The sequence below is a fragment of the Melozone crissalis genome, unplaced genomic scaffold (genome assembly GCF_028551555.1).
Source record: "Melozone crissalis strain CALT ecotype California unplaced genomic scaffold, PUWL_Pcris_2 ptg000012l_1, whole genome shotgun sequence".
In the NCBI taxonomy this organism is placed as follows: domain Eukaryota; kingdom Metazoa; phylum Chordata; class Aves; order Passeriformes; family Passerellidae; genus Melozone; species Melozone crissalis.
In genome coordinates this window covers 9,048,496-9,063,515 of record NW_026535790.1, presented here as the reverse complement: position 1 = coordinate 9,063,515, position 15,020 = coordinate 9,048,496, and the positions used below count along the sequence as shown (strand labels likewise).

General features: G+C 45.4%; 1 protein-coding gene across 1 annotated transcript; it reads right to left on the bottom strand.

The window, feature by feature from the left end:
- Positions 1 to 485: 485 nt before the first annotated feature.
- Positions 486 to 14,974, bottom strand: REXO5 (RNA exonuclease 5). Its single transcript, XM_054271147.1, has 19 exons — positions 14,858 to 14,974; positions 13,139 to 13,260; positions 12,146 to 12,272; positions 11,192 to 11,276; positions 10,602 to 10,751; positions 10,376 to 10,464; positions 9,456 to 9,571; positions 8,558 to 8,696; positions 7,894 to 7,988; positions 6,520 to 6,622; positions 5,792 to 5,928; positions 5,369 to 5,477; positions 4,919 to 5,029; positions 4,653 to 4,790; positions 4,068 to 4,160; positions 3,373 to 3,592; positions 2,661 to 2,854; positions 2,017 to 2,126; positions 486 to 688 (listed from the first exon to the last, which is right to left on the bottom strand). Exons 1-19 carry the CDS (start codon positions 14,972 to 14,974, stop codon positions 619 to 621), a joined length of 2,325 nt encoding a protein of 774 aa, XP_054127122.1. The 3' UTR covers positions 486 to 618.
- Between the last annotated feature and the right edge of the window lie 46 nt (positions 14,975 to 15,020).

Here is a 15,020-nt window from a genome sequence, read left to right as displayed (position 1 = left end):
TGTGGAGAGCAATGCTGTGCAAAGTGCACACAGCCATGTGCTTTCCTTAAACATCCCTTGCCCCTCCCATACCACAAGGAAATTCTTGTGAGGGGAGGGTGGGGGTGGTCAGGGAGGGAGGAGAAAGTGGAGACTGTCCAAGAAGTATGAATCACTGATTCCTCCTCTCCATGGACCGAGTACAGCACTTTCCCAGAAAGGAGGCAGCGACTCCAGGAGCTGGCACTGCACAGTTCCAGCAGTGCAGGCAGTGCCTGGGCTGGCTGTTCACTGCTGAGCAGCTGCTGCAGCCTCTGCCCTGCCCTGCCCGCTCATGGCCTGCCTGTTCAGGGGAGATCCCCAGCTGGCACCTTGGCACCAGCAGGGAGTGACACCCACGGGCCAGTCCTGCTCCAGCTGGCCCCAGCACCTGCCTGGCCCGACCTTCCCACAGCAGGAAGGGTTAATGGAAAAGGGTTTGTGCTTCAAGACACTTTGAATGGCTTTTATTTTTAGACATTTTAGAAGATACAGAGTGAAAGCCTATTGTTCTTATGGTAAGAGATCTTTACAAAGACATCAATATTTAAAGTAATTAAAAATATCTTAACAAAAGACTTTGCTTAAAAACTTGGCAGTTTAACAAGCACTCCTCCCTTCATCATCTTTTATTCCCATCAGACCAAGGCCGGGTTGTGATCCCTGTGTGCTGCAACACAAACAAGAGCTGTGTTAGTTCTGCTCAGTGCAGCCTTCATGCACACAGCTCTGCTGGGCTGGCAGTGAGGGCTGCAACCCCCCAGGTCAGCACATTGAAAAATTAATTCTTTTTCCACCCCACAATTATTTGGCATCCTTTTTAATCAAGAAGCCTCCTCTGAACTGTTGGTCCTCAGGGAAACAGTAATATAGGAACCTCATACTTGGCAAGAAAGCTCTTCCCAGCCTGAGCTGGAGCTCCCATCCAACCACTCAGCAGCCTGAGAGTGTGAGCTAAGCCCTGTGGGCTCCCACAGCCTCCCTGTGGGTGCAGATTCCTGAATCCACCTGTTCTGCTGGTGGGATTCCTACCCCTTGGTGATGGAAGATCGTGCTGAGCCCAGTGACTCTGCCAAGGACACCTGGTGTGGACTGAACTCACAGCCATCCCTGCCTCAAACCTTCCTGTGGGGTGACAGGTGAGTGTGCAGGGTACCTGAGGTGATACAGGGTGTAGAGAGGCAAATGATTGCTCAGAAATGCACAACCAGATGCAGTTTTAGCCCAAAGAAGGCAGCAGAAAGGTAATGTGATCTTTATTAGGTTGACCAGTGACAGTGAGAGCACAGAAGGCTGTTGAAGTGAGCATGTCCTCAGTACCCAGGGCTTTGCTTAGGAAAGATCAAACAGTGAGACACTGGCAGTTCACACCCAGGGGCTGAAATGCAGGAAGCCCACTCCAGGGAAGGATCCCTGATACCTGCAGTGCTGCAGCCCAACTCAAATTCACAACTTCCTCCTTCCTACAAAAGCTGAAGGACTCTGAACAAATTTGGGTTTTCTCATTTTTGTCCATCCCATGAGGACAAGGGCATGAAGCACCTCCTTGATCAGCTGTGGCTGCAGCACAGTGTGGGGAACCACAACACAACAACTGGCAGTGAGGCATTGGCTGCAGTAATTTGGTGGTTTTAGAAACCAAACACCCCAAAAACTCCTCCCTGCTGTGGAAACTCTACTTGATTCTCTCATGGCCACACAGAACTTATCTCACTGTCAATGGGGATGAACCATCCTCTGGGGGAGGTGGGGGAGCTGATAAGATCTGTGCAATTAATCAACTCTGGACCCTCACATCCATCAGCTGTGACTCAGGCCTGCTTTGTGGGCAGAACTTAGGGCTGGGGTTTTATTGGCCCAACATGAAAGTCAGATTAAGAACAACAGCTGCTTCAGCCTTTCTCTTGGGCTTTCTCTTCCTTGTCCAGGGCTTTAATTTTTAATAGATTAAGATAAAAATATTTTCCTTGGTTCTTTGTAAAATAGGTAGCAAGTTACCTGTTCACTCCAGGAAAGAGAACAACACACAGGGTGTTAGTCTGCAGGCTCCTATAAAGCTTTTTGATATTCTGGTCTAACTTCTTCACCTTTTTCCTTAGATTCTGCTCCTGCATAAGAGAACAGAAGCAATAAAGTCTCCCATTCATCAGCAATTATCCTTCAGAGTGTGTGGGGCTGGCACAGGGGAGGGCAGCAGTGATGCTGCTCCTGCCTGGCACTTGGCCCAGCTGCAGGAGAACCACAGGCCCTGCTCACATGGGAGCTGCCGCTCCAGAGTTCTCAGCCAGAGCTCTGGTTTCCTGTGCAGCCCACAGGCACTCACCCCTCCCTGTGCCCCCCATGCCCTGTGAGCTCCCCAGTGCCAGGTTTCAGTTCCTGGGCAGCAGCAGCCCCTGCCCTGTGCAGCCAGGCTGGTTCCACTGTTATGCAGTGCCCTGCAAACATCACGTTATCTCATGTGGTGTTATCTCTCAAGCTGCTCTGTGGGAACTGATCCCTGGCAGCTCCTTTGCTCCAGCACAAGGAAACCCTTCTGTCACAAGGAGCTCTGCACCTCAGTCAGCTCAAAGTTACCTCTGCAGGTTCCCAGGACAGTCCCTCCTCACTAACTGCAACAAACACCAGCAGAGCCTCACACTCACAGAGTCAGACAGCTGCTCCATTTTCTCATGGAAGATGTGTTTTCCTTGCTTCCCATTGCTGTCATTCATTTGCCAAATCCATTTCCAGAGGTGACCTGGAGCAAGGGCTTTCCTACTTCTTAGCTCACTACCCTTCATGGTGCATCCATTTATGGCTTCAAGGGCACCCAGAGCACTCTGGGTTTTCTGGAATTCTGAAATGCAAAGAGAAGGGAACATGCTTTGGTTGCTCCCCTCGTTGGCACCTGCAAGGCAGGGCTAAAGGTGTGGAGCAGGAGGGAGATGAGAAACAAATCACTGCAGCAAGCAGATCCTCATCTTGCTACAGATAAACATCAGACTAGAAATGCCAGCTGGCTGCAGCAGCACCCACTGAGCTGTTCTCACCTTGCAGAGGAGATTCCTGGGCTGTGTGAAGCTGCACAGCAGCCACCCCTCACATGGAAGTACTGGAGCCCCATTAGTTACCCTGGAATTTTCTAAGTAAATGTTTGGGGTTTTTTTTAAGCAGGTGGTTTTTCCTCTTAAATATTTAGCTGTAAAGTGCTCCTCCAAACAATATGTGCTTCCACTGGAGCATTTTAAATATTTTAAATACCATCCCTTGGAGCCTACCTGGGTTTCAGTAGCTCTTGCTGTGTCTGTGCAAAGTCCCAAGGGCTGCTGAATATTATTTGAAGGAAATATGCAGGCTGTGTGTGAAGCTACTTACTGAGGAAGCAGCAGCTCCTGTGCTTTCCACTCTGAAGATCCTTTGGCAGGAACAGAGCTTCCAGGTGCTTCAACCGGCCGAATTCTTCTTGCAACTCTGTCTCTGTTAATGACTTCTTCAGACCAGCCACATAAATCACACCTTCATTTTCTACATCCACTTCTAATTCCTTAATCAGAACATTGCAGTCCAGCATTGCTGCAGTGACTGGTCTCTGGACCTGGGGTGGATGCAGCAGGAATAAAAAGCATGTCAGCCCACACTGCTCTGTGTTCTGAGCTTCTATTTTAAAGTATTTTTCTCCCATTACCAAAAGTAGACAGGTTTTTTTTCATCACTTGAAATAAATATGACTAATGAAGGCCAACTTAATTAGTCATGATAAAGGGAGATCATATTTGTAATGCAGAAAAACTATAAAAGTAAAATGCCATGCTCTGTATAGCCCTGTTACTTGGATCTGCCTTTTCAAGCTGCAGCTGGAGGTCAGAACTCTTTCTCACTCCCTTCTGCTGACAGGCAAAAAGGAAAAACAAGAGGGATCCAGCTACTTCCTTTCTGCCATGGGCCCTGAATTGAGCAGGGACAGGGAGATTGTAACAGCACAAGCATTTGCCCAGACACACTGCTGTGATGTTTCAGATGCACTGGAGGCTGTGCCTGGACTGAACATAACTTTTGCTGTTTGCATTTACCTTAATGCAGGATCCTGCTACCTCAGCTCCATTCAGGCACTCCACAGCAAGCTGGGCAGCTTCCAGCACTTCATATTGGATACAGACATAGGGCTGGAAATAGCAGAGTAAGATACTTCAGGTTTAGCAGTGAGACACATTAGCTTTCCCTCTTAAAAAGTCAGGTCTCAATGAAGTTTTGCTCTCTTTTAAAATTAGAATGATATAAAAAAAAATTAGGGGGTAAAATATGTAATACTCCACATCCTCTAGCTGTTTAAAACCCCCTTCAATTAACTCTTCAATTAGTATTACCCTTTTTTTCTCCTTTGGCTCTTAAAGGCCTTAACATATCAGCTCTCTTTATAAGGACAAAAATCACCTCAGCTTCCCCAGCACTCCAAGTCCTCTGAGCAGCACATGAGCTGCACTGTTCTTGTCATTGTGTGGAGCAGCTTTTTAGGTGCCCTCAATGTTTGTAGCTGATGACTACCACAAAATACCCTCCAAACAGAACAACTGGTATTTCTCTGGTTCTAATCTTTATCTTTCCAAGAGTTTACTCAGACCTTCCAGCCCTGTCTGCAGCCTTTGAGTGCTCCTCACCTGGAATGTTTCAGTTACCACTGTAAGGGACTGGATTGGTCCACACCTCCCAAATTCTTTCTTCACAGACTTGATGCAGAAGTTTTCTTCAAAAGGACCTGCGTAAATTGTCAGCATGTCAGTCAGCTTGCTGCTCACCTGTTGGAACACAGATTAGAGAAGGCACTCACAAAGCAGAGGAACTAACTACTCAGTGCCTCCTGATAAATCACATCTCTCTCTCTACAAGCTCAGCATCAAGACTATTCTCAAACAAAAAATAATACCTTTTCATGAAGTCCAGCGTGAAGGTGAGATGCAAGGTACCCTGGACCCAAAGTGAACTGAATGATACTGAATTTGGACAGGGGAACATCTTCCAAGGCTCTCTGAAGGATCTGGAGGGACAAGAGCAAACAAGGCTCAAAGAGGTACAAGACAATTGTACTGCAGAGGATCAAAACCAAGGCTATTGAATTTAACTCCCAACTTTAATTTTCATTATTGTCTAAGAAAGTCCTCGGGCAGAAATTCTTCCTTGGTGAGTCATGAGAGGATGCAGAGGATCAAAGCTCATTTCCGAAGTGCTCAAATGGATTTAGCTAACCTGGAATTAACACTATTGCTACCAGCACTGCCAGTCAGCTTTTAAAATAGGACTCATCTGCCCACTCCCAGAGCAAGAACAACTTTGAACTATTTTGATGCTTAGACCAACCCACTCTAAGTCCATTCACCTGTTTGTTTGAAGTGCTCGGGTTACTCTGACACAGGCCAGAAGAGTCCGATCCCTGTCTGCCCAAAAGGAGGGGTTTTTGGCCAGTCACCTGCAGGCAATCTAAAAAACTAGCAGAGAGAAGTACACTGTGAATCACAATACTTTCCAATATGGGGAATAAAAACTTACAAGAAATGCCTGTCAGAGAATTATAATGCAGTTAAGAAATCTGAAAAAATATTCTTGTCCACAACATCAAAAGAAGCCTAGAAAATATTCTGTGAAATTTGAGATGAAACTGCTTAAAGTTTTTCAGTACTATGCTGCAATTATTTGTGTCTGTCTGAAGATCCTGATTGCTTCTGAAAAATGTAAGGCATTTGTTTGATTTTACTGAGAATTCAACTGAAGGGAAAGGATACATATTTGAGAATCTGATTACCATGGTTTGGATAATGGTGGAGGCTCATTCAGCTGTTCCTGGAGCCCACATCCCTGTGGCTGTTGCACAGCTTTGTTCTTTGAGACCTCAGCCAGTTTTTCAGCTGTCAGAAGCATCTCCAAGTTTAGTTCTGCTACCTTGAGGAAGGAAGAAGATTATTAGCTGGCTTTCATCTCATCAGCTAATTGTAGCTGACAAAAAGCCTGTGCTTTCCCTGTGAGTCATGCAGGCACACTCCAGCAGTGAAGAAACATGGACATTAATTTCTTGCCTTATTATTTTCTGTTGTCATTTTGGAGCATGCAGCACTCACAGCATCAACAGGCAGTCATCTCCAGAAAAGTTCTCTCAGAAATCAACAGCACAAGGGACTCTAAAACCAGCTGAATCACTACCACAACACACAAGGTCTCTCTTCTTTGATCTAGAAAAATTACAGGCATTCCTGCAGCCTGGAAATGTCTCAGTCTTTCTTTAGCCAGGGCCCCTGTTCAGGATCAGCAGCAATGCTGGCTGCTGGCAGAGTGCTGAGCACTGGCAGTGCCCAGGTTATTCAGGTTCCTGGACAGAGGCTGGAAGTAACAAGCTGTAAAACTGGGCCCTCTATCACAGCTCCATTTTCTCTTTTAAATCAACAGGAGGACAGGCAGGAGTGGAAGTTTTTTTCTTCAAAAGCACAACACTATGTTCTGTAGTTTAGGACAGAAATCTTAATTAGATATAGTTACCTTTGTTGGTCCTTGCTCAATGAAGAATTGAGCTAACTCCAATGCAGCTCTGGCATCTTCTGTAGGATCATGCCCAAGCTTCTGTTCACACTGAATCTCCTTCCTAGGGCATCAAAATTAGGTGTACAGGCAGGTTATCTGTTTTTCCACACTGACCAATATCCTGTCTTTTCTAAACTGGGGCCTTTTCAGGCAAAAGAGCTTTCCCCTCTCCAAAAAGGATTTCAGTTCTGTGCAGCAGCATTCTTGTGAAATATTCCCAAAAGTTACTGCAAGAAATGTTTTTGCAATGTTGAGCAAAATGGTTTATGGAATTTACAGAACCACTAGGTTGGAAGAGATCTTCAAGATCATCAAGTCCAACCCAGCCCTAGCACCTCTACTAAACCATGGCACTCAATGCCATGTCCAATCTTTTTTTAAACACATCCAGAGATGGTGACTCCACCACCTCCCCAGGCAGCCATTTCAGAACTTTATCACTCTTCTGTAAAAAACTTTTTCCTAATATCCAACCTATATTTTCCTTGGCACAGCTTAAGACTTGCCCTGGTTCTGTCAGTGCTGGAGAAAGAGCCCAGCCCCACCTGAGCACAGGCACCTTTCAAGGAGTTGCAGAGAGTGATGAGTCTCCTTTTCTCCAGGCTGAGCACCCCCAGCCCCCTCAGTGGTTCCTCACAGGGTTTGTGTTCCCAGCCCCTCTGGATGTGCTCACTGTCCCAATGTCCTTCCCAGCCTGAGGGCCCAGAGCTGGACACAGCACCCCAGGTGTGCCCTCACCAGTGCCAAGCACAGGGGAAATCTGACAGAAGCAGAGCTGATTCTTGCTACTCTGGTGCATGACTATTTTTAAATTTTACTTCTTTCTTGACCAATGGCCCAGCTCACAATTTGCACACAGAGAGGAAGGCAGCCTCCAGTTCAGTGAAGTTTGGCACTGCAGAGTATGACCATTCACTGTGAGCATGGGAGAATTATCTCACTAAGATATCATCCAGTGGTAGCTGATACACTGAGAAATATGACTGAAGTCAGTAAATCAGACTTTCATGTGTTAATATTTCTTTGTTGCCAACTGAAGCAGCTCTATTCTGTGTGAGCAGGAGTGCCTCTGCTGTTCTACAATTCAGTACAGCTCTCCAGCCCTGCAGGAAGGTGAGTTTTGCTGGGACTCAGATCTGGTTGGGTCACAGCATTCCTCCTTGCTCAAAGACAAGCCCATTTATTATGCTGCCAGTAAACTCCTTTTTACCATGTCTTACTTGTACAACCTGCTCCTTTCTTTTGAATCTTAGTAACAAAATAATAATTCTGATACTATTAGCAGCAATCAAGACCCTATGACCCACCATGATAGTACAGTAATAATCTTACCCTAAAACAGCTTTGGCTAGAAATTTCAGCTTGAATCTTCGACCTTCACTTCTGGCAAAAAGCAGTGAAGTATCAATAACGCTGGGGTGGATCATCTGGAGGAGAAAAATCATCACCACTTTGGTTTAAGAACAGCACACATACAGAACAGGACAGTAACTCCACAATTTTCTGTGCCTCTGCCTTTTAATTTCAGTTGCCAGTTCCTCCCTGACAGATACCTCATTCACAAGAGACCAAAAGGAATAATGAAACAAATCCAACTCTCCTTTCTACTTCCCACTCTAGTGAGAAGATCTAGATTGGGTTAGAAAGATTAACTATGATCCAAGCATTTTAGATTGGTTAAATCACCCACAGAAAGAACTTCAGTTCTCCCCATAACAGAGCTATCAGAAGCATCTGGCTGAAGCAGAGGGGTAAAGCTGCACTTGCAACAATATCTGGGTCTGGACAGACTTCTATCTTTTGGGTTCTGAAGAGCCCCTTGCAAATTTTATAGCTGTAAGGAGAGTTCTTGACTTTTAATCCTTACAAGCATAGGGCTATTCATAATAAAAAGCAATTAACAAGTGTTCATTAATAAAAAGAGCAATTGTTAAAGTTTTCAGGTGTTAAATGAGTAACACAGGGTTGGGAAAAACAGTCTTAAAAACATACTCACTTCCAAAGCCTGAAGATCAGAATTTAAAGAATGGCCGACCAATACTGCATCATGGGGAAGCATTTTTTTTAGCCTGGTTTGGATGTCTGACAATTTTGTCTTCACTGGAAGAAGCATTTTCCTTGTGATTCCTGAGAATCTTCAAAACAAAAGTTGGATGAGTTAAAAGCAATACATTAGCAGCAGTGTATGCTGGAAAACATTACAAGCAGGTCCTGTGATATGAATATGAAATATGAACTCAGTGTAGCTGATCACAGAATGCTATTTACTGTTTTCTGTTCCAACATCAGAGGATATACTGCAGCTAAACTGCTAAGAGTGCTACCACAGCTGTTTCAAAAGTTTATTTCTCCCAGGTATTCTTGAATAATGCAGTTGGCACCAGATAGCACAGGTAAGGAAATATTGCAAGTCTATGGTGGAAGGAGATGGTTCCAAGTAACCTGAGGGGACTGGGCCATCACCTCCTGGATAAAGCCAAGGGAAGTTTTGAAGAAGACAAGCCTTGAGTTTTGCCTGCTTTTGTTACAATCCTGAGCCCCACCCTAAAGGTGTGTACAAGCTCTATGCATTTTTTACATATGAGCAAATTTAGCTACAGACTCCATCTTATTTTATAACCATGAGCGAAGAGTAACTTGTACTGTGCATCATTAATTTGTAACAGAACTTCCCATGGACACTGCAGAGCGGCAGTGGCTCTGCCTGGGAGCCCCACATTGTACACATCATGTTGGTCACTTTAGTCGCACAGCAAGAACTGCATTCCTAACACTGAGGGAAATGCAGCAGGATCTGTGCAAACCCAGGGGTTCTGGAAGGCCCTGTGTAACAGCTGAATGTGAAGGGGCTGCAGCTCTGACAGCCAGAGATGAGGGAGCTCTGTGGCAGTGACCTGGTGCGGTAGTTGAACACGGTGCTCTCAGGCTTGACCAGCTCGTTCAGGAGGCACCGGCCCCGCGCGTCCACCAGCGACACGCGCGTCACCTCGTTCCCCTTCGCAGTCAGGCACTGGCAGGAAGAAGCAGAGGCAGTTGTTGGATCAGCACCATGCTGCCACTCCAAAACCTTCACTCACATCTTGCTTTGGCTGCAGCAGCATCACTGTGAAGGAGTTCCTTGACTTGGAGATCCGCCCCTCACAGCTGGTGGGTTTATACTCCGCTGTGCTTCATCCTAATTGTTAAATGTGCTCTGTAAGCACAGCAAACACACAGGCAAGCACAGCACAGAAAAACACTGTCAAGAAGTGCTGATTTCACAGAACCAGTCTGTGCTCTCTGCACTGCACAAATGCCACTGACAGCACCAGCCCCAGAGACACTGAACAATTTAAAGGCAGAGCCCAGGTTGTATCAATAGTTACTCAATGCTGACGCCAAACAGGCATCTCTGCAAGGCTATGAAGGAGGACTCTTCACCAAGCAGCTGCCAGAGGAACTGTGATGGCTAAAGGAAAGATGTGTGCCAGGGAAGTATCTTTCCTTTCCCAAACCTCAGAGAGAGCTGAGGAGGAATTCCACAGCAGTCTCATGGGTTATTCCAGCATTGCTGACAGCCTGGCAGATCCAGCTGCTGCTCTGGGAGCCAACAGAACTGAGCTCTCTGCTCAGGATATTGTTTTTGTCTCACAGCCAGAACCACTGCTGGGGCCTCTCCATGGCTGCATTAGCACTGGAACCATCAAGGAAGGGACTGGCAGCAGACATTAAGATATCAGAAGTGGTTTAAGAGAGTGCTTGGCTTACTTGGGAAGAGCTGATAAGAGCTGGGTGCCTTACTCTATTTTTTAAGGCCACACACACTGATTTTTACCATTTCACAATCCAAACCAAAGAGGGGGCTGCTGTCTGTCCTCTGCTGATCACACTCTGTGGAGATGTAGCCCTTGCATCCAGGGGAACCTGGAGGGAAAACACACTTGGGAATAAGAAGATCTTTCTTCTACAACTCATATGACAAAAGATATCACTAAACTGTCAAAACTAAAAACAACCCCCAACACAAGAAAACAATAAACAGCCCTCACCCAAAAACTGACCTTCTATGGGATAGTCATTTTTTTTCTGCTCTTCTAAAGTCAGAGTATAGCTGGTAAGGCCTTGTTTTTTTTCTCCATATCTCTGAATGATGGGATCACATTGCAAGTCTGAGCTTTTAGTAGTGCACTCACTGCTGGTGGAAGTCAAGCCTGTAAAATACACAAGCATCTGTCAAGCTCAGTTTCTGTATCAGATCAACACTCAGAGGCTGCACCATTCCAGATCACTACCTGGAACAACAGACTGGAGAGAGAGAGAGGGTCAGAGAAAAAGACAAGAGTCTTAGCTCAAACCTAATGTATATCTTTGATTACATACATCTTGCAATGGGTAGTAAAGCAGCAGGGATTGGGATTAAATATGTTAAAAACTTTCTCTCATTTTGCATCCACTTTGACAACCAGCCCAACATGAGTTACTGAACTAGTCAGGGTAAGAACTCTCTCTCTCTTTAAGACATTGTATGCCTTCCTTTCTAAACAAGTTTACCATGGCAGCACACTGGGATTGCAGAGGATGCAAAGTCATAAATCTCTGTTCAAAGTGAGTCACTATCTTGAAAGAGACAATGCAAACCCAAACAAAATACCTTGTGGAGTGTTTTGAGGCTTCAGGTCTGTTCCTTCTCCATACAGGCTGACTGGGAAGTTGGCAGAAGGTGCTAATGTGAATCTCTGAAAAAAGAAAATGTGAAAACGTGTTACTGGCTTTGAAAGACAGGCAGAGATAAGAAGAAAATTAGGGGTTCACTGATCCCCAAGCCAGCCAAATTCAGAGGAGGATGAAAAAAAAAAATAGTGGAAATACATTTGGTGTTTTAGCAAGCAGACAAACCCAACACAAATCAAACCTGTTCCAATGAGGGAGGACACAGGATTCTTTGTACTACAGGACAGATCTGCCTTGCCTGATATGATCAAGAAGGCAAATCTCAAGACCTTCTTTGATAGAAGCTAAAGCTAGTTCCAGTCTTTCCAGTTAAGTTGTGATTTACATTTGCTGCAGTTCAGGAAGAACTCTCTAGAAGCTTAAATTCAAGTCCTTCTTTCTATCTTCTTTCAAAAATGTTGCTTGTAAGTCAGAAAATTAATTATTTTTATAATCTTTATGGGAAATGGGAGAAACTTGACATAAAGTGCAAATAATAGAAGTGATATTTTTCAACCAGTGAGACTAGCATAACTCTAAAGACAGTCTGCTCACTCACAGTAAATTCCAAATTACTGAAATTATTTCAAGATATTTATCACAATTTATCATAATTGGCATCCTGTAGGTGCAGGATATGTAACAGTCAGAGGACTGAAACATCAATAAACATTTCATGTGGTAAAGCTTCAAAGATGTAAGTGTTGAAATCCTGTTCCTGATATCAAAGCCCTGTCGTCTGTTCTGAGCTGACAACTGCTGCCAACAGATCCTCTCACTTGCTGTCAAGGATGGCCACATCCTTGGAAAAGGCAGTAATTCCACTGCAGCCATTGTCCCTGGGATTTCAGGACTGGCAGAAGTTTGGAGGACAAGGATGCAGTCTGGGACTTACATGGCGGAACACTTTCCTGAGGTGTTTGAACTGTAAATAGAATCTGTAGAAATGGAGTTGGCTCATTTCGTGCAGAACAACAACCACAACCCCAGCCAGGTGGCTTTGGTGATAAATACGGCACCAGCTGCAGTTAGAAAAGAACAATAATTTAAAATATATATAAAAATCAAAGCAAAACAATTATCAAGCACTCTTAAAAAAAAAAAAAAAGTTGGAACCAGCCCAGCTTTTAAGTCAGTAAATGGCAAAGTGCCAAATGACTTCAATAAGAAGAGGCTTTATAGCTTATCTCCAACAGCCACATATTCCTGGAAGCAACAGAGTACAGGAGACAGAGAAAGAAGAGTTATTGCAAATTCCTGCTGCATTTCAAGACATGTATACTTCATTCATATGCATCAGAATGTGACTATACCAGCAACTTCTACTGTAGTCATGCAGTCTGGTGAATTAGTGAATCAAAATAAGTTTCACAAAATAATTCTCTATTTGCTTTTAAAATCTAAAGTGGGATATTTTCTGCTTTGAGTTTCGTTTGATTTCATTTTTGCCATTCAAGGTTATAAGCCCTCCTCAGCCTTTCCCTTCCAGTCCTGAGAACTGGTCCAGAGAAAGGGAGAAGTGACTAAAATGTTTTGTTTTTTCTAAAATGCTCTAGAACACTCTGTTTCAATTATATCTAATGTGAAATGCATTAATATTTGTGTTAATATTTTAACATGGTATTTTCCTTCTCAGTGTGTGGAGCTTCTTCAGTTCCACAGCAGTCATTCAGTTTTTCAAAACTGCATGAAACAAAACTATGGAATGGTAGGATTTCTGCCAGAAGAGGAATTCTGCTTCCTGGGCAAGTCTAACAATTTTATCTGCACAATCCAGGCTGCCATTATGGCAACTCCACAGTGAGTGCTCCCAACCCAGCATGGCCAATATTCCTGCAGGAATGCTCTCACACCAGGGCAGAAGAGGAGAGCAGGCTGGCTGCAGTACCTGGGCTGTGCTGCATTGTGGCATTTCCCCAGAGCTGCATATTTCAGCAGCTCATACAGCTGCTCCTGGCTGATTTCAGAGTCCTCACCCAGCAGAGCTGCTGACAAATGACAGGATTTCACCTGTGGAAAGGGAAATGCTGGTAAGAGAGGTTTCAGGTAATCACACCAGTCCATGAAGGAAGAAAGAAGAAAAAAGAAACTACTTGGATACAACCAGTATCCTGGGCAACAGCTTCCTTTCAGATCCCACTTTAATATTACATTTACTCAACATTTCAGTAACCCAAGTACTCTAACTTTGAAGATTTATTTAACAAAGATTAACATAAGCAGATGTATGCAGTAAGGAGACAACTGATATTCAAACACAATATTCTGGTCTCTCAACCCTTTCCCCCACTTGCTGCTGCATAGCTTTAAACATCTGTGCAAGTGTTACCTACAGGACCCACTCTATGGGAGGCTTTCTCTATCTACAGTGTGGGATCGGCTCTGCCACAAGGGTTTGCTGACCCCTGCAGGGAAAAACGTTTCAGTAAAATCCAAAGAATATGCAGAAAGAAAGCACTGAGCTGATGAGGTGGGGACTGTGCCACACATTCCTGCATAGCAGTTCTTTAAGCCTAAATGCACAATTTCTTCTAAAGGCTAATCAGCAAGTAAATATGGCATTTTGGTGACCTCCACCGACCAGATGGCCTCTTCCAAAAAACTCCTGTAAAAATTTTAAAGAGATTCTTATTATAAGTGATAAAAAGACATCAAGGCATACAGGGGGAAAAACACCACACAACACTAGAGAATGTAAAACCTCACAGCAAACACCCACTGAAGTTCCTTCCCCCCACACACTAACAAGCCATGTGCTGTAATTTGGTCAGAGCCTGCCCACAGGGGACTGAGCTGGTGTGCTCTTCGGGACATTTGTCACTGGGTAAGGAAGTTAAAGAGAGGCGACAACGTTCGTGGTTCCAGTGGTTAAGAATCATCTAGCAATAACAGCACACGCTGGTGTAATTGCTAGTGCCTCATCTCTCAAGCTGAGACAAGTAATGACACCGTTGTTTTCAATACAGCCTAATTAAAGCTTTGCAAAAAACCCCACACAGAGAGCAGAGGTTTTGATTCACCAAGGAGAGGGTACTGCCAGCCACAGGAATTTGTCTCTAAGCGGATACAAACAGGGCTGATCCCACGGGCTGGAGACAGCAGCTCCTGTCCCACGGGCAGTGACTCAGTGTGCCCTGGGTCAGGTGTCCCCGTGGGGCTGCTCTGCATCCTCCAGCAGTGCATGTGCCGAGCACGCACAATGCTCCTTTCGGGATCTGCTTTGTTTATGAGAAGATTATATTGGAGAATATATCTATTTTTTAAACAAAAATCCTTAAATGTAATGCTGAGCACTCCAAATGAGTTATTTTCCACGTGTCTTGGAGCAGAATCCACGGCCCCAAACGTGCCCAGGTTCGAGAAGCGTTCGGACAATGCTCTGAGGCATGAGGCGGGACTGGACTGGCCACAGTTCCAGGGCCAGGAGCCGGACCCGATGAGCCCTGCGAACAACTCAGGGCATTCTGTGTTGTTATCAGCAGGCACTGGCTGTATACGACCCTCCCGGTACGCTGCCGCTGTCCACGGCTTTGGGGACTCCCAGCGCCCCCGAGAAGCGGCCGTACGGGACACAGGGCCCGCACAGCGCCGGGCGCTCGGCTCTCACCTCGGGGCCCCTGCCCGGGCCGCCGCCATCTGCCTTCCGCCTCTTCTGCGCCGCCCGCGGCCCCTCCGCGCCTTCACTGAGCCGCTTGCGCCCGTTGAGGCACAGCCCCTTCGCCATGGCCCGCACGGGAGCGGCGGGAGCAGGCGGCCCCTCACGGCCGGAT

What these genes read in the sequence shown, in the direction of transcription:
- REXO5 (XM_054271147.1), bottom strand. Translation starts at nt 14,974, where the DNA reads ATGGCGAAGGGGCTGTGCCTCAACGGGCGCAAGCGGCTCAGTGAAGGC. An exon ending in ACGCTGGACTTCATGAAAAG is followed by an intron (nt 4,791 to 4,918) that starts GTATTATTTTTT and finishes GTGTTCCAACAG; the next exon opens with GTGAGCAGCAAGCTGACTGA. An exon ending in CAGGAGCTGCTGCTTCCTCA is followed by an intron (nt 2,855 to 3,372) that starts GTAAGTAGCTTC and finishes TTTGCATTTCAG; the next exon opens with AATTCCAGAAAACCCAGAGT.